This window comes from Lagenorhynchus albirostris, chromosome 2 (assembly GCF_949774975.1).
Source record: "Lagenorhynchus albirostris chromosome 2, mLagAlb1.1, whole genome shotgun sequence".
Taxonomy (NCBI): domain Eukaryota; kingdom Metazoa; phylum Chordata; class Mammalia; order Artiodactyla; family Delphinidae; genus Lagenorhynchus; species Lagenorhynchus albirostris.
The window spans coordinates 5,455,396-5,478,709 of record NC_083096.1 but is presented as its reverse complement, the minus strand read 5'-3'; the positions used below and the strand labels follow the sequence as shown (position 1 = coordinate 5,478,709).

Genomic DNA, 23,314 nt, shown 5'->3' with positions numbered 1-23,314 from the left:
AGGCCACAACAGTGAGAGGCCTGCGTACCGCAAAAAAAAAAAAAAAGGATGAGGGTCTAGATGTGTAGTCTAACTCCTTCCATGGAGAAACTGGGAGCTGCTCCCTTTGCACTAAGGTAGGGGATGACCTGTGAGCAGTGCTAGCACAGCCATTCCACTTTGTCCTCAGTAGTCCCAGGAGACTGGAAATGCTGGGCCCTCCCAGAGGCAGGTGAGTTAGAAGCCAGACCCTGGACTAGCAGTTGGAAAACTGGAGCCCTAGATTGTGGTTCAAACTCTTTGCTCCTCCAGGAGAAGCTGGGAGTTGAGGGTTCCCTCCCAATTATATGGTGCTGTGCCTAGGTGGGATTTATTGTGAGAGTGTGTCTCAGTTTTTCCTAACAGTTAGGATTTTAGCATTTTCTCACTTGCCTTGAACGCAGGAGCCTCTCAACCAGTGTTTTGAATAAGGGGAGCTGATACGTGCATAGCTGTTAATTCAGTGTGTCTGTGGGGAGAGGTCGAGGCATCCTATTCCACCATCTTACTAATGTCACTCTATTCTTTCAAATTTATATATGTTGTGTTTGTTTGCTTTTCTTTTTATAGTTTTTAAGTAAAAAGAATTATTGATTTTCAATCATTGTTTTCTATTACAGATTTTCAATCTTTATTATTTTCTATTATTGCTATTTAATGTTAAAATTCCCCTCTCAGCACACTTTCGTGTCATTTCATAAATCTCATAAAATTTTACTTATCATGTTTTTATTTTCATTCAATTCAAAATATTCACAGTTTTCTCTTTTGATTTCTTCTTTATCCACGAGTTATTTAATAAATGAAGCTGAGCTCTGTGAAGAGACCTAGTAAGTGACAGAAATGTACTTTACTATTTCAAGTTTAGTTATACATAGTTTGACGAAGCATCATTTAGTCCTTTGTAGACTGAATACATGTGTTGATCATTGTCATCTCCATTGAACTCCATATATTGACATGGCTTTAAGCACCCAGTTTTGATGACAAACATTTCAAATTCTCAGATACAAAGGCTATGGTAACTGTGGTGGAAGATTCCGAGATCATCACCTGATCTGAGATACCCCAATTTGTTAACTGTGTTCTGGGTTGCTTAAGAGATCCAGACTAAGCAATGTTTTGAACAAGTCCCAGGAAAGGAAACCCATTGTTACTAGAGTTCTGACATGCTGTAGGATTCCAGATCCATTAGACAAACAGATTTCTAATAATTTCCTAGTAAGGATTCTGAGTACTTTAAATCTTGCTTTGTTCTAAAAACATGAATAAAGTGTCTTGATTTAATATCTTTGGAAACTCGTAGATTTTTTTCTCTCACACAAGAACTTAAATGATTAGAATTTTTCTAGGTTTACATTTATAAATGACTCCCCATTTTTCTATAGTTATATTATTTGCATCCTTATAAAATGTTTATCAAATATATGCTTATCTTTTCTTTATGCTTTCTCCCTTTTAGAAACATGTTCAAAATCAGATATACAAATTAAGAACGGATTTTTTTCTGAAGCTGCCTTTACATATCCTTTAAATAAACAAACAAAGTATAAGTGTAAATCAGGATATGTAACAGCAGATGGTAATACATCAGGATTAATTACATGTCTGCAAAGTGGATGGTCAATGCAACCTGTATGCATTAGTAAGTAATTGATTATTTTGTATTCATTATCCTAATGATCACTCTAGAGAAGTTTTCTTTAACTTCATTCTTTTTACCCTTTTTTTTTTTTTGCTGGGGTGGGGTGGTATGAGGTGTTGATGTGGTCCCATGGCTGTATTTGAAAAGATAAATTTTAAAATGTGTATCATTTTTTACCTTTTATGATTAATTACTAGTAGGGTAGAATATCATTGCATCCTTCACTTCAAGGTTTTTTCACTTTAACACATCCCGTGATTATAAACTAATTTAGCTAGGAGACATACCTATATTCTGGTATAAACTCATTTATTTTAACCTGAATCCTTTATGCCGATTGCATCTGACTTTATTTTTTGAGACTTTTATGTCAGAATCTTTCCTCCTAAGCCTAAAGGTTATGTTTTTAAGTGAAGATATGAGTCCATAGTGCATAATCTTCAAATAATATAACTTGTAAAATTTATATGTTTGAAACTGTAGGGTAGATCCACTTGAGAAAAATTCTCTCTGTTAGGAAATCTTCATAAACATCTAGTAAGTGGAGACACAGAAACACTTCTAGATAGGACCAAATTCTGCTGTGCTGAGAGGTTTTTCTGTCCCACCACACAGATGTTTATGACGATTTTCTAAGGAAAATTTGCTGAGTTTATCTTATTCACCCCAAAGCTGCACAATGATTTTTTGAAGTGATATTTTACATAGTCACTTCAAGTGAAGTGGATATTTAAAATATCGCTTTCTACTGTTTACATTTTATTTCTTTTTCTTTCCAATGTCTATGCTTAATATGGGCACTAGCCAAAGAGAAAATGATAAAACTTGCCCCCATATCAAACTCACTTCGTACTAATATGCGACCAATTTTCCATTCTAACACTCTTTTCATGGAAGAGAAAACTTCTCTATTACTTTTGTTTTTACTAGTATAGTTTTGCTTTAATTTTTTAAAGTTTTAAGCTGGCTGGCTACATAACACATTATGAAATTTGAGATTAATTATTTAAACCTTTATTAACATCACTCTATTACAGTGTTAGTGAAAATTGATACTGTTCAATTTTACTTTCTTGTAAAGAAACATTTTACTTTCTTGTAAATTGTTATAAATAATAGAACTACTTCTGCATTCAACCTTGATAAATATAAAAGAATATACAACCATTAGAAATATATTTGGGAAAGCAAAATCAGCATGTGACTTTAAATATTAGTGTGTTTTAAAGTAGAATTCTATAGAATGTTTAAAAATTTACTTACCTTGTTGGAAATTACTCTTTTTTTCAATTAATCGATTTTTCTCTGGCATATATGTCACAACTGCTAATAAGTTCAGCATATTAATTCAGAAAATGCTGTTACAAAAATAGTACAATACATCTGTAATGGCTTATTTTATTACTAGCCTGGGAAAAATGCATAAGTATAATTAAATTGAGAAAAATGTTCATAAAAGAAATATTTCAGAGACATTAAGTGTTGAGAAAAATGTTGTGTAGAAACATATTTTTTCAGGAATTCCCTGGCTATCCAGTGGTTAGGGCTCTGCACTCCCACTACAGGGGGCAGAGTTTCGATCCCTGGTCAGGGAATTAAGATCCCGCAAGCCGTGTGTTGCAGACAAAAAAAAAAACAATAACAGAAACATACTTTTTTCATTTTGAGTAACTATTCCAGGACAGTGATCTATCACTGGTATTCTTGGATTATTTTTGCATCATAATTTATTAGCACATACTAATTGGTAAAGCCCCCTTTCCCCTTGAGATGAAACTTAATCAGATTGCCCACTAAATAATATTAGAAATGAAATATTTTTATTCCATTATCCCTTAGAATCCTGTGATATGCCAGTATTTGAGAATGCCAGAGCCAGAAGTGATGGCACATGGTTTAAGCTCAATGACAGCCTGGACTACGAATGCCTTGATGGGCATGAGAGCCGAGGTGGACACACCACAGGCTCCATAGTGTGTGGTGAAAAGGGCTGGTCTGATAGACCTGCATGTTATGGTAAGAACTCCTTTACAGCTGTTATTCTTTTCAAGATGAACATAATTAACAATAATCATCAAAAATGTTTTATTTTTACCAAATTTGACTGATCTAGAGTCATTATTAAGGCATGATGATTAAAATCAAGATGTCTCCTTCCGCTTTAATGTAAACTGGGTGGAGGGGAAATTTTGAAGTCCAAAGACTCACTCATTACCAAAGTGACAGTGTCTTACAACCTCTTCAACTGTTTTGCTCCTGAGTTTCTGCTCTATACCTCCTAGCTTGAGTATTAATTTCTGCAGGTACTGAGAGGAGCTCTTTATTTTCCCACCGTGACAAGTTCTGAGGACAGTGACATGAATGTCTTTTATGTTTGCCAATCAGCGGTCTTTTCTCCAGGGCTAGAAACAGGGCTTCAATCTCTGGCCAACTGAATGGATGTTGAATGTTCCAAGCCAAAGGAACAGTATATGCAAAGCTTTGGCAACAAAACAATATTTGGGAAATACCAAGGTTAATGGATTCTACTCAAGGTGTGGGAGAATTTTATGAGCTGAGGCTGGATAGGAGGCAAAGGAAAGATTATCCAGGTTACTTCAGGGCATGTTCACATTTGGATTAATTTTATGATTGATGAAAAGTCATAAGGAATTTTAAGGAAAGGAATGATATAATTTTATTTGGATTCTTGAAAGTTTTTTTTTTTTCAGGAAGCCATGTAGGGTGAGAAAGAGTGGGGATTAGATAAGGTTATGGCTGAAGAGATGCACAGCAGAGGGTAGATTTGAGATATATTTCGTTGGCAGAAAACACAGATAATGTCACTAAATGGTGGATGTCAAAAAGAGCAAAAAGTCAAGGGACTCGCGTGCTTGCTCTCCATTGCTTCATAAGCAAGCAGGTAAATGGAAATGACTTTGTCAGGTGCTACTGGCAGGAGAGAGAACACTTTGGGAAGAACATGGCAACTTTTGACTTGAACACATTGTGATTGGGCTGCCCATGGACCATAAGAATTGGATATATCCACTACAGAGTTGAATATCTAACCAGGAGACACACCTGTGAGATCATCACCCTATAAATAATGATATCACATAGGGAAAGAATGTAGAATGAAAACAGAAGAGAGATCAAGACTGAGCCCTGAAGCATTCCAGCATTTAGGTGTCAGACAAAGAGGAATAGATGGCAAAGTAGATAGGAAAAAGGAGAACCCAGAGAATTTAGGGGAAAAACTTAGAAATGAATGTTTCATAGATGTGGGGAGAAGAAAATGTGTAAAGGTAAAGCAAGTATAATAGATCAACTAATGGTGAATCCTGTGGAGTCAGCCTGGATGGGTTCTAATTCCAGTTCTACAGTTTGCTAGGCATGTATCTTAGGGCAACAACCAAGCCTATTTGAAGCTTTGTTCACACTTCCTAATCTGGAAAATGGATTAGTAATTACAAATGTTCTAATATTTCAAAGGATTTTGGACTAAATTATTCATATAAAGTTCTTGCCATAATGCCTGCCATACAATAAAATCAAGGAAATTGTCATCTAATTACATTATTATGATTGTTAGAGTGGTGAATATTTCTAATTCAGTAGATATGTCCCGTTAGAAGACTGTAAAAATGTGGTGGATTTGGCTACATAGAGGGCAACAAAAACTGCAACAAAGATGGTTTTGGATGGAGTAGACAGGGAAAAACCTACATAGAACCTGCTGAAAAAAATGATTAATAAGAAACTTATCACAGCATGTGGACATAATTCTTTCAAAAGATTTGCTTGTGGCAGAGAAGAGGAGGTTCAGGATATATTGCTAGGGAAATTACGCACTGAATAAAGAATTGTTTTCATGGGAAAGATGAGAGTGTGTTGAACGCTGAAGAGGATATGCTAGAGAGGGGAGCAGGCAGAGACTGAACACAGGAAGTTCCCTGTGAAGGAGAAGGGAAAGGAGCCCGCGCTGCTGAGAAAATCCTGGGCTTTGGTGGCAACAGCTCTACTTCCAACTTCCTATCAGGAGGAAGGAAGGAAAATGGATGTGTAAATCTAATGCTGAAAAGAAGCAGTCGCTGATGGTTTCTATTTTCCTTTGAGGTAGGAGACAGAGTCATGTGAGATTAAGTGGTGCACAGGGGAAGGAGGAGAAAGAACACTAGGCAGAGTAGAAAAGATTAAAAATAGAGATTTCAGACAGACACACAGAGTGAATTTATAACGGAAAAGAAACAGGCTTGTTCAACAGTGTTCTGGGCACAAATTTCACTTTCAGGCTGTCAACAAACACCTAATATGTCCTAGAAGTAGGCTAAGAGAAAAATGGTGAAAGATACAAACAGGGGACCTGCCTTTCAAGAGCTTTCATTCCACTATGAAAAAACAACAAATAATTAAGGTAAATAATGAACCAAAAGGTAAAATATTTCTAGTATATTTTCCAAGTAACTGTATTCGAAGAACAAAAGAATCCAAGCGCTTAGAAAATAGGAGGGGACTGAAGGCTCTAGTTCCTACAGGAAGACATCTATGCAAAGAAAAGTTGGAAACCATTCATTCAGCATAGAGATAAGGGTCTGTGCAACAGCCGAGGCAGCAAAGAAATTGACCTATTTTAAAAATTCTGTATTGACTCCGACTCCAGGGGCAGATAGATGACATTGGAAGTGTAGGAAGGAATGGATTGTAAAGTGTTTGGATCTTACTCTAAGTAAAAGGGGAGGCTCTTAACACGATCATGGCATTCTTAAAGTCACTGTCTTTATGTGAAGACAGCAGTTGGAAAATAGCCTACAACCGATGTTATTGTTAATGCAGCATTTTTCACAATATGATAAAATAGGAATTGTATATACGCACAACATATATAAACACAGACACATACCAATAAAAGTATTGCTATGTGGAAATTTGGAGTAGAATTTTCGGAAAGGAATCTCAATTGTTCTCATCAAGCGTGACCTTCTCAACTAAGCTACAAAACTCAATATTAACACAAAACGAAAACTATTTTTTGAGTTATTTTTTGTGACATTACTTTTAAAAGTAGTTAACTTACATCTAACTTTATGACTATGTGTTAAGACTTGACTTTCAGACGGTATGAATTTTCATTTTGGTGAAATTCTAATTTTCAAATTCCAGTTTTGAATTTTATAAATTAATTAACAAGATAGGAAGACTCCAAATAAGAAAAATGCAATTTTTCATAATTTGTAGCAATGTCACAAATTTCATACATTTTATAAATTTGGGGGTATAATTTTACACATTTCTAAATTGAGTCAGAATAATTATAAATATATTAATAGTAAGATCATTTACAGGTACAACAAGAATAGATACTTGTATATCCTATACATAATCATGACACCTAGAATATGCCTATCTCTATGGCCTTGAACATGTTCCTCATTTTGTTTCATGTTTCAATTTGATCATGTTTCAGTTTGATTTCCACACTTGTAAAATTAAGGGATTTTTAATGTTCCTGTAACTCAAATACATGAGAAATGTCTCCCTTGTGTGTTCTGGTTTCCCAATTATATTTTTAAAAATACCATTTTTCATTTGTGTGCAATTTAAAAATTGTAGCATTCGTTTTCTTTAACATGAGAGAATCATTTTACGTTTTGAGACAGAAAAAGTAACATTAAATTTTATAAATGTCAGTGATAAAATCATATCCAGTTCAAACAAGCTGACTTAACAAATAAATTATCAGGACACATACGTTGCTGTTCAATACCTTAATATTTCTCAAAGAGCCCCATATGAATGAAGAGGGTGTATAAAACCTAATATGTAATGTTTTTCAAGGAAGAGCATTTATGTGCTGCCCCTCTGTATATGCATGCAGTACCCAGCACCTCATTTTTACATGACACATATAATATTTATTTGGCAATGATTAGTTGTATATTCTCACTAAATTATTTGTCTCTTTCTATAGAAAGAGAATGCAGTATTCCACAAATGGAAAACAATTTAGATGCTAATCCCAAGAAAGACAGATATAGATGTGGAGATGTGTTGAAATTCTCCTGCATACAAGGCCTTATTATGGTTGGAGCAGTTTCAATTCAGTGCTACCACTTTGGATGGTCCCCTAATCTTCCAACATGTAAAGGTAAATATTTATCTTGCAGCTGCTGAACAAGAGTTAAAACCTTAGACATCAACCATTTCTTTCCTCTCTTAATTTTCTGTCTGCTTCCAGTGCATCTATAATCTAATGCATTAAGCCAGAGGTGTACCCACCATGGACAAGTGTTGGGTTGTAGATAAAACAGTTTTCCTTATTTAAGAAATTAATCTCCAGTTGCTTCTTGAAGTGTGTGGTGGAAGTATCCACAGATATGTATAAGGAACCTGACACTGGCAGGATTTCTTGTTAGGTTTCCTTTTGCCTACAATTCCACCATTAATATTGGACATTTTATATAATGTGGGACTTACCTTAAGTGTCATCAAGTGTGTCTAAACAATGTTCAAGTAGCTTATAGTCAATTCAATCATATGTATGGCTGGAATAAAAGTTAAAACTTGATCAAGGGGCTTCCCTGGTGGCGCAGTGGTTGAGGGTCCGCCTGCCGATGCAGGGGATGCGGGTTCGTGCCCGGGTCCGGGAAGATCCCGCATGCCGCGGAGCAGCTGGGCCCGTGAGCCATGGCCGCTGAGCCTGCGCGTCCGGAGTCTGTGCTCCGCAACGGGAGAGGCCGCGACGGTGAGAGGCCCGCGTACCGAAAAAAAAAAAAAAAAAACTTGATCAAATGCTTGTTTCAAAGGATAATATTTTTTCCAAAAGTTTTGATACAATGTTTCCATGGAATAAGAATATTGTTATAATTTTACACACCCATATTTATGAATTGGTTTGCATACCTATTTAGGGTATCTGGATTATTGAACATGTTTTCTGGGCTTAAATAGACTTCCAGTATGTTAGCTCAGGATGAGTAATAGAACTAGGAAACAGAGTCTGGTGTAAACACCATTGTTTTTTCATTGTTTAAGAATGCTAAAATAAATTATGTAATAAATAATAAACTAACAAAAAAATCTCTGCATTAGCTGGATTTTTAAGCTGTAAAATAGACCACGTGACCATTATTTACACAGCATGTCTACTGTAGGGCAAGTAAAATCGTGTGCTCCACCTCCTCAACTGCTCAGTGGGGAAGTTAAAGACACACAGAGAGAAGAATATAGACACAGTGAGGTGGTGGAATATGTCTGCAATCCTGGATTTCTGATGAAGGGCTCTCATAAAATTCAGTGTGTTGATGGACAATGGACAGCTTTGCCCGTGTGTATTGGTAAAGTATTAAAAATAGTAATATTTAAAGGTAAGTCAACACTTTTATTTGTATTCTTATACAAACTTAAATGATAAAGACGAACATATTTTTGTGAAATTTTCCAGAGGAGAAGAGTACCTGTGGAGATATACCGGAACTTGATCACGGCTATGTCAACCATTCTGCCCCTCTCTATCACCATGGAGACTTGGTAGAGTTCAGTTGCAGAGAAGCATTTACAATGATTGGACCCAGATCAGTCACATGTATTAGTGGAAAGTGGACCCAACCTCCTCAGTGCATTGGTGAGAATGCACTTCTCAAATTGACATTTAACATTTGCAGCCATATTGTTGAAATTTAGAGTTATCCTTGAAAATGTCAGCTTAAATTATAATGATTCCCAACATTTGTTGTTTATAATTCAATATATGTCTGAAGAGGAAAAGTATAAACTAGAAGAGAATTTTATGAATCTTTCTGTCCTGATATTAACATTGTTTATCTTTACAAGTGTGAAGCTAAATCTTACTGATATTCACATGATTAAAATATGAGTACTAGTTACCAGGAAAATACAACTATCTCTGCAGAAATACCAGTTTTGTTTTTATATGATACTCTTTCTTTTAGGACCTTTAAAACAAGGAAATATAGCTAAGAAAATACCCATTTCATGCATTCCTTTAGGAATCTTGCCTCTCTCAAAACTTCTAACAATGATGATTTCTCAGTCAGTTTCAAATGCAGCAAAAAGAAGTTAATGTGCTGGAGGGAAGGTGGGCTCAGGCCCTCCCAGTCAGTAGGTAACTCAGTCACAGGAGGCCCTTGGGCTGGGGCCAGGAACCTGCCCTGACTGATGCATTTCACTGTAAGTGAATCATCCTGACCTTTGGATGACCAAGTCTTTGATGACTGACCGGGAGAATCTTAGCTATCTTCCTTCATTTTTCCCTTAGATGACTTCTTTCCTGGAGTTTTCCTGGGCCCTCAAAGAGAGCCCTGGATGCCCGGTCTTATTTATTCATCAGATTTCTAGTCATTAATTATTCCAAGAAGAAGGTAGAGCTTAGGCTCAGGCTCCATGAGAGCAGGGATTCATACCTGTTTTGTTCACTGATATATTGCCAATACCAAAAGACTGGCTGACAGATGGGAGATATTCAATAGGAGCTTATTAAGTTAATCAGTAAATTTCATTGTTTATTACTCCCTACATTTTTACTAAACACAGTCTGGTCCAAGGTATTGCCAGTTCTTCACCAAACCTCATCTTTATCCTCTTCCATCTCCACAAATGACCTCGCCTCATTAACTTTTCATTCTACCTTACACCAAAACATGTGCTTCAATTATTACTCCCCTGATCTCAGAGCTTTCCTTGCAAAGGTTAATCCTCTACCTGTATTCAGTTTAACATAATCCCTCTCAGCTATAATAGACCTTATTCCAATTTTCTCCTCTCAGTGTTTATTTTGTAACTCTGTCTAGTCTAGCTTTTCATTCTTCTTACTATATTTATTTTCTCCTAATAAATAAGTTTGCTTTCCTTTCAGAAACCAGTCAATCATAGGATGATGACAGCAGCCACCACTGCTCCTTTTGAGTATACATCTTCCTTCGGTTACCATTCCCTGAAGAATACTATCGGCTTTGTCTCCCTCAACACTCTGAACAAATCCTAAAAATAGGGCTGATTCTCAAGCCTCTAGTGTGTTTTGAATTCGTCTCCTTATTTCATGTTATTTTTTCAGGGTTGCATTTTCAAATCATTACTTTTCGATAGCCAACTACTTGACTTTTATTTATTCTGTTATCCTCACTTGACTCTTATCACTAACAAATCATAAGAAATACTACCAAAGACCTATACTGATATTTTGTCATATTCAAAAAGGACTTCCACCTGCATTGATTTTTTGAAATAGGTAGCTACATAAAAAGCTTTTTTAGTCCATATTTAACTTTTTTTATGGAGCCAGAAAAAAAATTGTTATTATGGCATTATATTGGATCATAGAATGACCTGGTGTATAATATAGCTTCTCAAAGACTCTACGTGTATATACAGAAAACAAGTTTTAACTTTAAGTACCCACTTTCTTATTCCAAGTATTTGTTATTTTTTGGTGATCATTCAAAAGATCTTAAAAATTAAGATTCTATTAAAAAACCCTTAAATGTACTTTTCTTATTATGTTTCATTACTTTTCTTGAAAAAATATATATAAACTAGCAACTTGATATTCTATATCCGCACATAATTGTTTTTATTTTAATGTTTTAAGATTGTGAATTAAAAGCAATGCAGAGATGCTTGAGATCTAAAAACAAATGAATATGAACATTTGCACATGTTTCAAGTTTGGGACCAGATTATTCATGCAATGACTATTCACTATGTAGATCATGCAAAAATGTTCCAATCCAAAATGCAGAATGTCTTTAGGATGGATATTTTCTCTGAAATTTCAAAAACTGGATGCAGGACTCAGGTTCATATATAATAGTCCATTTCATGCAATTTGATCAGTAATAACTTTGTTGGTGGAACTTGTAGGCATAAATTGTAAGTTCATTATATTACTGACTTCATAGCTATTTATTGTATTTGTTATTTGGTTCTTAGAATTAGTCTTTTCAAGGGAATATTTTCATTTTATAGCGACAGAGGAACTTAAGAAGTGTAAATGGTCAAAAGTATTTGCATCTGAGGGAAATCCATCGAATAAGATTGAATTTGACCATAACACCAACATAAGTTACAGATGTCGAGGAAAATCAGAATACAAACACTCAATCTGTATAAATGGAAGATGGGATCCTGAAGCAACCTGCAAAGAAGGTAAACTCTTCTTTATAATGTTTTCAAAAATGTATTCTATTTCTTTCTAACTTGTAAAAGTAGTATCTTTGTGTCTTTCAAGGAAATTTAGTTATTTATCATTACAAATAATTTTCAATCTGAAAGGTAATTTAGAAACAAACCAAAACACTGTTTCTAAATATTAATTGTATCGTGTGCATTAGTCAGCTATATGACACAACACCCAGAGCCTTGGTGGCTTTAAATTAACATCTGGGCAGTAGGTGTGCTCATTAGCATGGGAAAACCATTGCTTTTGATTTCTTACATTACACATAAATGTGTTTATGTCTATACTGAACTATTATGTATTTATTCATGTATCTATTTATGTATCAATCTATGTATCTATCTATTTATATATATTTATGTATCTATCAAGTCATCTATTTATCTGTTTGTGTATCTATAGCTATCTTAAAAAGTCTTGAATCATATTGACACCACCAATTCCAATTGAATAGGCTCATTTCAGTTTTTTACTTTCACATCTGTTATCTCTCTTCTCTAACTGTAGGACACCTTGACTCACTATCCTCAATATTTTTACTAATTTCTACAAGCCTATAATATACAGAAAGTAGCTTCAAACCAATATAAAAACAAATCTACTATCTAGTGTTCAACATCTTGTAGTTCTTTCTTATATGAAGTTCTCTATGTAAAAATCATACCACACTAAAGCTGTTAAAGGAGAATAAATTATTTAGAAAAACATAAATATTGGGAATTAAACAACAAACTTCTAAACAACTGCCATGGCAATATACAATGTGTACTGTATATTATACATGATACATTTATGATTGCTTAGTCCTTGTGAATTAACTCTTTTATAATTATAAAATATTTATTTATAGTTTTTATAACACATTTTGTCTGCAAGTCTATATTAGCTTATTTAAATATAGGTAATTTACTTAAAACAATTTATTACTTTATATGATAAAGGAATGCCCAACAAATTTCAAGTAATCAATGTCCTCAAAGCAAATATAAAATTAAAAGAGAACTTGCTACACAACTGCATCTTTAAGGAAACAAATAATATTTAGAGGCAGTGAAGTACATGTGTTCTTCTACATTTTCTTCTAGAAGCTTTATAGTTTTAGTATGTATATTTAAGTATATTATCCATCTTATATTAACATTTAAGTATTGCATAAAATAGGAGTTGATTTTTTTATGTATGGATAGCCAATTGTTTTAGCAATATGTGTGGAAAAGACTTTGAAATGAAAATCAATTGACTATGGAAGTGTTGATTTATTTCTGGACTTGCTATTCAGTACATTTATCTATTTATCTGTCTTTATTCCTGCCAAATTGCCTTTGTAACTAGCTTTTTAGTAGACTTGAAGTCTGTGAAGTCTGATATGTAGTCTCCAAGTATGTTCCTCCTACTCAAAATTGTTTTAGTTATTCTGGTCTTTACATTAACATAGAAATTTCAGGGAAAGCTTATTAATTGTTATAAAATATTTTTTTGTATATGGAAAGGGATGGCTTTATAATGAGAAATAAATTAGGGAGAATTGACGTCTTTACCATATTGAATATTCACATCATAAACATGGTATGTCTCTTTATTTATTTATGCTTCTATTTTTCCAGTAATGTCTTAAGTGTAAAACACTTATAGTTCTAAAAAATTTTGAATTTACGTGTGAAGTCATCTGATATGTAGTTTTCTTTTTTGGAAGTTTCCCTTGATGAAGAATTCAATTTCAATAGGAAGTGTGCTATTTACATTTTCGATATTGTCTTTTGTCAAGGTGTGAAAGTTGTATTTTTCAAGAAATGTCTCCATTTTACCCAATTTATGAAATTGATTGATGTAAAATTCTTTCTAATAGTCACTTAACATTCTATTTTTCTTAACTCTACAGTATATTTGGTGATATCACTTCTTTCGTTCTTGGTATTGATAGTTGTTTCTCTCCTTTATTTTGATCTTCTCCCAAGAGTTTTGTTTTTCAATATTATTATTTTCAAATAACCAATTTTAACACTCTTAATTTTCTCCATTTCCTCTCTTCTCTAATTTTTAGCTCTGTTAATTTTCTCTGTTTTCTCTTTTCTATTCATCTTTCTCAATTTTCTCTCTTTTGTGGACTTAATTCTCCTTCCTTATACTTTCTTGATTTTAATTTTACTCTCTCATTTCTTAAGATAGAAAATTAAAACATTGATTTAAGCCATCCTACTTTCTAAATGTAAACCTGTAAAACTACCTTTTTCCCTTCTAAGTGCTGCTTTAGCTGTGTCTCAAAAAATTATAAATACATCCAATTTACTTTCATTTAGTTCTATGTGGAATATTTTCTAATATTCCTAATGACTTCTTCTTTGACATGGCAATTGTTTAGAAGTTTGTTGTTTAATTCCCAAATATTTATGTTTTTCTAAATAATTTATTCTCCATTTAAGAGCTTTATTGTGGTATAATTTTTATATAGAGAGCTGAATATATTTAATGTATACAGTTTGATGAGTATCATGGGTGTTTGCATAGAAAATTTATTCTTATTGATTTCTAATCTAATTCAATTGTCACAGAACACACTGTGTAATTTTTCAGTATTTTGAAATTTGTTGTTTCTTTATTGCACAGCATATTGCCTATCATTGTGGTATTTCCTTTTTCATATAAAGCATATGTATAATCTAGTTGCTAGATCAGGTTAAAGTGGTTCCTAGTGTTCTAAAAATTTATCTATGTCTTAAAATGTTTTTTTTCTAGTTGTTCTATCAGTCAGAGTAAGAAGGCTATCAGTATTGTTAACTAGGATTATGGATTTGTCTATTTCTTCTTTTAGCTCTGTCCATCTTTGCTTCATTTATTTGATATATTTTTAGATACATTATACATTTATGATTGCTTAGTCCTTGTGAATTAACTTTTTTATAATTATAAACTGTTTCTTTATAGCTCTTGAATACACCTTGCCTGGAAATCTATATTAGCTTATTTAAATATAGTTAATTAATTTAAAACAATTTATTCCATACAATAAAGGAATTCCCAACAAATTTCAAGTAATCAATGTCCTCAAGTTATTCTCTCTAAAGTAAAAGCAAATATAAAATTAAAAGAGAGCTAGCTACACATCTTATTCACACATGTCAAAAATCCCTAAACTAAAAAACCCCATTTTTGGTGGTTTACTAACAGAAAATACGTTAAATTAAGTAAAATGAAAAGGAAAACAGTATACTTTGAAATCTATGGGATACAGCAAAAACAAAGATATTTGTAGTTTAAAGCATGCATTACAAAACAAGGAACAAACTTAAAGTAATAGGAAGTACAATCTAGAATCTAGAAAAGAACATACACCCAAAGAACATAGAAGGAAAGAATAATTAAAATTAAAATATCAATTATTATAATAAGCTAAAAAATCATAAATTGCTGATTTACAGAATATTAATTCAGTTTATAGGGAAATGTAGTGGATAGACCAACTTCTGCAAGACTTATTAAGAAGTACAGATTAATATTATTAGGACAAAAGTGGTTAAACATCAGACACAAAAGAAAATAAATTCTTGAAAATACATTGAAAAAAATGTCAAGATAGTTAAAACAGAAATAAGAAAAATATTTTGGATGAAATATAAAATACTTCTATTGATGTAGAGCAAAATAGAAAATCTGATGATATTAGCATGAATGAAGTGTATTCAGTCAAATATTTCCCTGAATTTAATACAAAATATTGAACAATTGAAAAGATTTACAAGACTTTCCAGTATATACTTGCATATGGCTTCTAATGAAATAAAAATGCAGTATGGCAGGAGAAAACAAAATCAAGAAGTCACAGAGAGGTCGAAAATCTTCCAGGTATAGTCATGCAGAGTCTTCCCTCAGTTAAGCAGGACAGGCTTTGTCTTCAAATTATGAACTGCCAATATATATCTGAGGTATCTCAATTTTATGGGACTCAGACACAGTTTACAGAGGGGTCTTTTATACCCTGCTGGTCACGTAACTAAAGCCAGGTTGTCTAATCCGTTAAACCAGGTGTATTTCATCAATCTGTATATCTCTTAACAGCACAGGAAAGCTAGTAAATTGTACCTCCAGAAGAGTTCTGAACTGTAAACAGTATACTATAAATCCCAGTGAACATATCTAATTCTTACCTTGGCCAAGACTCTGCATCAAATTAATCGATCATTACCTAAGTGTAATTTTTCCTCTGGCTAATCTGCTTCCACTGGGAGAAAATCTTGTGGGGATTTTAAGCTGATTCCAATACATCTGATCACCAATATGTGTAAAAAAAAATACCCTGATGTCAGTTTTTACTTAGTGCCTGTAATTGAGTGAGCAATTCACTTAGAACATTCTAAAGGTTAGAAGTAATTAAAATCGATTTTATGTAAATTATGCAAGATTGACCACAGAAATAACAGAAGGAAGAACCTGCAAGGAAGACCATGACACTGTAAACCAAGTGTGATATATTAAAGTGCTTAACAAGCTTAAGAGTATAATTGAGTCTAATATTGTTTAATCATTTATGATATATTATTAGAGCTTTCTATTTATTGAAAATTATTCCTTTAATATTTTTAACTTATGGTTTTTAATCAAGAAATCTAATTTTAATATTTTCAGAAGCACAAATACAATCATGCCCACCCCCACCTCAGATTCCCAATTCTCGAAATATGACAACTACAGTGACATATCAGGATGGAGAAAAAATATCTATTCTCTGTCAAGAAAATTATCTAATTGAAGATGAAGAAGAACTTGTGTGCAAGGATGGGAGATGGCAGTCAATCCCACACTGTATTGGTCAGTAGTGCATAACGTGCTTTATAAGATTCTTTTAAATAAGAATAATACTCCTCTAAGCTTTGTATGGATCAGCAAGGTCAAGATCTCTCTATTCCACTTTATCTTGAAACGGTAAATCACAATTAAGTATATAAATTAATGAACATTCTTTCACTTCTAGTGAGAAGTAAATACAGACAAAATCTTTGGCCTACTATGTAAATACAAGATAAAATTTATGTTTATGCACATTTTATTTCTAATGATCAAAAGGACAAGAATGAAGGGGCAGTTGGGCTGCCCAGCCTGGGAGTCACAGACTTGGAAGATAATTCCCCCAGCATGTCTGACTTAGAAGTCCAGTGTAGCTTGTGTACAGGAAAGCCAGAGGGCTGTAGGAAACAGAGATTCTGTTCTTAAAAGGCACACAAAAATTCTCACTTGCTCCATGTCCCAGTGCAGAGGCAGCAATTAGAAAGAAGTCTGGGTTAGACTGACTTGCTGATCTTTGTGAACCTCCCAGAGAGGCAGGAGGCAACTGGGGACATGGATACTGGTGCCAGCCATTATAAGAGACAAGTGCCACTTTGGAGTCCTCCCTGTAGCTTATTAGCACCAGAAGCTTACCAACCCACGACAGCACCAACCCCAGGCCCCACCAGGCCCCACAGCTCCTACAATGGGACCTGGCCCTGTTCCTGGGTGGGACAGCACCAGCACAGGTACCCTTGGGCCCTGCAGCCAGCTGCCCCAGGACTTGGTCCTGCCCACCAGTGGCTGACAGCCTCTGCATGAGGCAGAGTCTGGTAGCCAACCAGGTGGGGGGCCAGCCTCACCTACCAGTGCACCCACAGTAATTGGCCTTGCTACAATAGATGGGCACCCTTATAGCATAAAGATCTGGTGTATAGATCCTACAGAGGGGAGCATGCTGCTGGGTCCCATAGACTTTTCCTACATAAGGTCACTCCTCCAAGATCAGGAACATGCCTCACACATATTAATAAACACAGAGAATTAGGCAAAATGAGGAGACAGAGAAATACATTCCAAATGAAGGAGCAAGACAAAATCTCAGAAAAAACTCTAAACAAAGTGAAGATAAGCAGTATGCCCAATAGAGTTCAAGGTAATGACCATAACAATGCTCAGTGAACTCTGGAGAAGAATGTATGAAAACAGGGAGAATTTTAAGAAAAAGGTAGAAAATATAAGGAAGAACTAAACAGAACTGAAGAATACAGCAGCTGAAATGAAAAATTACACCAGAGGAAGTCAACAGCAGATTAGAGGATTCAGAAGAATGGATCAGTGATCTGCAAGACAGGGTAGTGGAAACCACTCAATAGCACAGGAAAGAGAAAAAAAGAATTAAAAAAAAAAATGAGGATAGCCTAAGGGACATCTGCAACAACATCAACTATAGTAACATTCTCATTATAGGGATCCCAAATAAAGAGAGACAGAGAGAAACAGAGAACATATTTGAAGAAATAATAGCTGAAACATTCTAACAAGAAATATACAGATTTCCAGGTCTGGAAATCAGAAAGTCCCAAACATTTACCCAAAGAGGGCCACACCAAGACACATTATCATTTAAATGGCAAAAATTAAAAATAAAGAGAGAATCTTAAAAGTAGTAGGAAAAAGCCATTAGGTACATACAAGAGGACTCCTCTAAGACTATTAGCAGATTTTTCTGCAGAAACTTTGCGTGCCACAAGGGAGTGGCACAACATATACAAAGTGATGAAAGGAAAAAACTTACAACCAAGATGACTGTATCCAGCAAGGCTATCAAAGGATGGATCAACAGCTTTACAGATAAGCAGATGATAAAAGAGTTCAGCAGCAATAAAATGACTTTACAAGAAATGCTAAAGGGACTTTCTAAGAGGAAAATTAAAGACCACAACTAGAAATAAGAAAATTACAAAAGAAAAAAATCTTAATGGTAAAAGCAAACATACAGTAAAGGTAGTAGGTGCTAGTAGGAAGGTTAAAAGACAAAAATAGTAAAATCCTCTGTATACACAATAAGTAGTTAATATAGAAACACAAAACAAAAGGATGTAAAATATGAGGTGGGGAATAGAAATGCAGGGTTGTTAGAATGTGTTTGAACTTAAGAGACTATCAACTTATAACCCATATGAATATATGTTGTTATATATGAATCTAATAGTAACAACAAAACAAAAAATCTATAATAGATCCACACACACAAAAGAAAGTAATCCAAACATAACACTAAATATAGTCAGTAACTCACAAAGGAAGAGAGAACAAAAGGAACAAAAATGAATTACAAACACAACCAAAAAACAATTAACGAAATGGCAAAAGGTACTTACCTATCTATAATTACTTTAAATATAAATGAACCAAAATGCTCCAATCAAAAGACATAGAGTGGCTGAATTGATTTAAAAAAAAAAAACCAAAAAGATGCATATATGTGCTGTCTATAATCACTCACTTCAGATCTAAAGAAACACTCAGACTGAAAGTGAGGTAATGGAAAAAAGCATTTCATGAAAATAGAAATAAACACAAATCTGGGGTAGCAAAATTTATATCAGACAAAATAGACTTTAAAACAGAGACTGAAACAAGAGACAAAGAAGACATTATATAGTGAGAAAGGGACCAATCCAACAAGATTATGCAACAATTTAAAATATATATGCACCCAAACTAGAAGCACCTAAGTACATAAAGAAAATACTAACAAACACATACAGAGAAATAGACAGTAACAAAACAATAGTAGAGGACTTTAACTTCCCACTTACATTAAAGGACAGGTCATCCAGACAGAAAATCAAGTTTAAATCCAGTGAAGAAACATTGGACTTAAACTATAAGTCAGATGGACTTACTAAACATATATAGAACATTCCATCCAAAATCATCAGATACGCATTATTTTCAAGTGCACATAGAACATTCTCCAGGATAGATTATGTCTTGGCCACAAAAGAAAGTTGAGAACATTGAAATCATAGCCAGCATCTTTTCTGACCACAAATGTATGAGACTAGACTTCAACTGCAGGAAAAAAAAAACCAAAACTGCCAAAAGTGCAAACAGTTAGAGGTTAAACAATATGCTACAAAACAACCAAGGGGTCACTGAAGAAATCAAAGAGGATATTAAGAAAAATACTTGAAGACAAATGAAAATGGAAAAACAATGGTCCAACATCTATGGGACTCAGCAAAAGCAATTCTAAGAGGGAAGTTTATAGTGATACAGGCCTACCTCAGGAAAGAAGAAAAATCCCAAGTAAATAGTCTAACCTTAGACCTAAAGAAACTAGAAAACGAAGAGTAAACAGAACCCAAAGTTAGTAGAAGGAAAGAAATAATAAATACAGAGGAGAAATGAATGGAATAGAGACTTAAAAAAAAACAATAGAAAATATCAATGAGACTAAGAGCTAGTCATTTGAAAAGATAAGCATAATTGATAAACCTTTAGAAAGACTCATCAAGAAAAAGAGATGAGGGTCTGACTCAATAAAATCAGGAATGAAAGAGGAGAAGCTACAACTGATACCGCAGAAATATAAAGAACCATAAAAGATTACTATGAAAAATTACACACCAATAAAATGCACAACCAAGAAGAAATTGATAAATTCCATGTAATGCACAATTTCTCAAATATAAATCAGGAGAAATATAGAAAATATGAACAGACTGATTACCAATATTAAAATTGAATCGGTAATTTTAAAACCCAAGAAACAAAAATCCAGGACCAGACAGATTCACAGGTGAATTCTACCATTTACAAAAGAGTTAACACCTATTCTCAAAATATTCCAAAAAAATTGAAGAGGAAGAACACTTCTGAACTTATTCTGCAAGTTCAGCATCACCCTGAGGCCAAAAACAAAGACGGTGCAAAAAAAGAAAATTACAGGCCAATATCACTGATGAACTTAGGTGTAAAAATCTTCAATCAAATATTAGCAAACCAAATTCAACAATACGTTAAAAGGATCATACATCATGATCAAGTGGGACTTTTCAGAAGGATTCAAGTATGTTTCAATATCTGCAAATCAATGTGATATACATCCACAAATTGAAGAATAAAAATGATATGATTATCTCAATAGATGCAGAAAAAGCTCTTGACAAAACAACATCTATTTATGTTAAATCTCTCAGTGAAGTGGGTAGAGGGGAAACATACCTAAACATAATAAAGGCCATATATGACAAACGTCCAGCCAATGTCATACTCAACGGTGAAAAGCTGAAATCATTTCCTCTGAACCAGGAACAAGACAAGGATGCCCACTCTCTCCACTTTTACTCAACATAGTATTGGAAGTCCTAGACACAGCAATCAAACAAGAAAAGAAATAAAAGAAATTCAAATTGGAAAGGAAGAAGTAAAGCTATCACTATCTGTAGATAACATGATACTATACATAGAAAAACACCACCAAAAACTATTAGAACTAATAAATGAATCCATTAAAGTTGCAGGATATAAAATTAATATATAGAAATATGTTGCATTTCTATGCCTGAACAACAAAGTTTTAGAGGGAGAAATCAAGAAAGCAATCCCATTTACAATTGCATCAAAAAGAATAAAATAGCTAGGAATAAATCTAACCAAGGAGGTAAAAGACTTGTACTCTGAAAACTATAAGAAATTGATGAAATAAATTGAAGATGACAAAACAAATGGAAAGATATCATGTTCACAAATTGGAAAAATTTATATTGTTAAAATGACCATGCTACTGAAAGCAATCTACAGATTCAATGCAATCCTTATTAAATTACCAATGGCATTTTTCACAGAATTAGAACAATTTTTTTTTTATTTGTAAGGAAACACAAAAGACCACAAATAGCCAAAGCAATCTTGAGAAAGAAAAGTGGAGCTGGAGGAATCAGGCTCCCTGACTTCAGACTATACTACAAAGCTAGAGTAATCAAAATAGAATGGCACTGGCACAAAAACAGACACATAGATCTAGGGAACAGATTAGAGAGCCCAGTAGTATACCCACATTTATGTGGTCAATTAATCTATGACAAAGGAGGCAAGAACATCATGGGGAAATGATTGCCTCTGTAAACGGTGTTGGGGAAACAGGAAAGTTACATGCAAAAGAAGCAAGCTGGACTACTTTCTCACACAATATACAAAAATAAAATGAAAATGAATTAAAGACTTAATTGTAACTCTTGAATCCATAAAACTTCTAGAAGAAAACAAAGGCAGTATGCTCTTTGACATCAGTTTTAGCAATATTTTGGGTTTTGGGGGGTTTTTTGGATATGTCTCCTCAGGCAAGGGAAACAAAAGCAAAAATAAGCAAACGGGACTCAAAAATGAGAAAGCTTTTCCACAGCAAAGAAAACGATCAATAAAATGAAAAAGGTAGCCTACTGAATGTGGGAAGATATTTGCAAAGGATATATCCATTAAGGGGTTAATATTCAAACTATACAAAGAATTAATGCAATCAACATCAGAAAAACAAATAACTAGAAAATAGGCAGAGGACCTGAATAGACATTTTTTCCAAAGAAGACATACAGATGGCCAAAAGACACACGAAGAGAAGCTCAACATCATTAAAAGGCAGGCAAATGCATGTCACAACCACAGTGAAATGTCCCTTCACACCTCTCTTAATGGCTGTCATCAAAAAGACAACATCCAGTGTTGGCGAGGATGTGGAGAAAAGGAAATCTTTGTGCACTGTTGGTGCAACTGTAGATTGGTGCAGCCACTATGGAAAAGAGTATGGAGTTTCCTTAAAAACTAAAAATAGAACTGCCATATGATCTGGCAATTCCACTGCTGGGTATTTATTCAAAGGAACCAGAAACATTTGAAAAGATATATGCACTCCAATGTTCATTGCAGCATCACTTACAGTAGCCAAGGTTTGGAATCAACCTAAGTGTCCATTGATAGAGGAGTGGATTAAGAAGATGTTTTATATATACACACAAAATGAACTATTACTGAGCCATAAAAATTACACATTTCCATTTGCAAAAACATGGATGGATCTAGGGTGTATTATGTAAATATACATAATAGATAGAAAAATAAGTTAGTATTTAAAGTTAAGTAAAATAAAGTTAGATAGAAAAAGACAAATGCCACATGATCTCACATATACGTAGACTCTAAAGAAGCCAGGGGGATGTGTATTCAGCATAAGGAATATGGTCAATGATATTATAATAACTTTGTATAGGGACAGATTGCTATTAGACATCCTGCTGGTCATTTCATAATATATGTAAAAGTCGAATCATTATGTAGTAGACCTGAAACTAACACAATATTTTTTTTTATTTATTTTTTTCACACCTTTATTGGCGTATAAATGCTTTACAATATTGTGCTAGTTTCTGCCATACAACAAAGTGAACCAGCCACATGTATACACGCATCCCCATATCCCCTACCTCCCAAGCCTTCCTCCCATCTTCCCTATCCCACCCCTCTAGGTTGTCACAAAACACCAAGCTGATCTCCCTGTGCTATGCAGCTGCTTCCCACTAGCTATCTATTTTACATTTGGTAGTGTATATATGTCCATGCCACTCTCTCACTTCATCTCAACCTCCCCCCACCCCCATGCTCTCAAGTCCATTCTCTACTTGTGCATCCTTGTTCCTGCCCTGCCACTAGGT

General features: G+C 34.1%; 1 protein-coding gene across 1 annotated transcript in view; it reads left to right on the top strand.

Annotated features, from left to right (window-relative positions):
* The window catches only part of LOC132507504 (complement factor H-like), a 92,586-nt gene that overhangs the window by 54,740 nt on the left and 14,532 nt on the right, over positions 1-23,314 (top strand). The window contains exons 10-16 of the mRNA XM_060126943.1: positions 1,481-1,663; positions 3,503-3,679; positions 7,614-7,790; positions 8,797-8,979; positions 9,087-9,266; positions 11,627-11,806; positions 16,458-16,640. Coding sequence (XP_059982926.1) covers positions 1,481-1,663; positions 3,503-3,679; positions 7,614-7,790; positions 8,797-8,979; positions 9,087-9,266; positions 11,627-11,806; positions 16,458-16,640 — 1,263 coding nt within the window. The remainder of the gene's footprint in view (positions 1-1,480; positions 1,664-3,502; positions 3,680-7,613; positions 7,791-8,796; positions 8,980-9,086; positions 9,267-11,626; positions 11,807-16,457; positions 16,641-23,314) is intronic.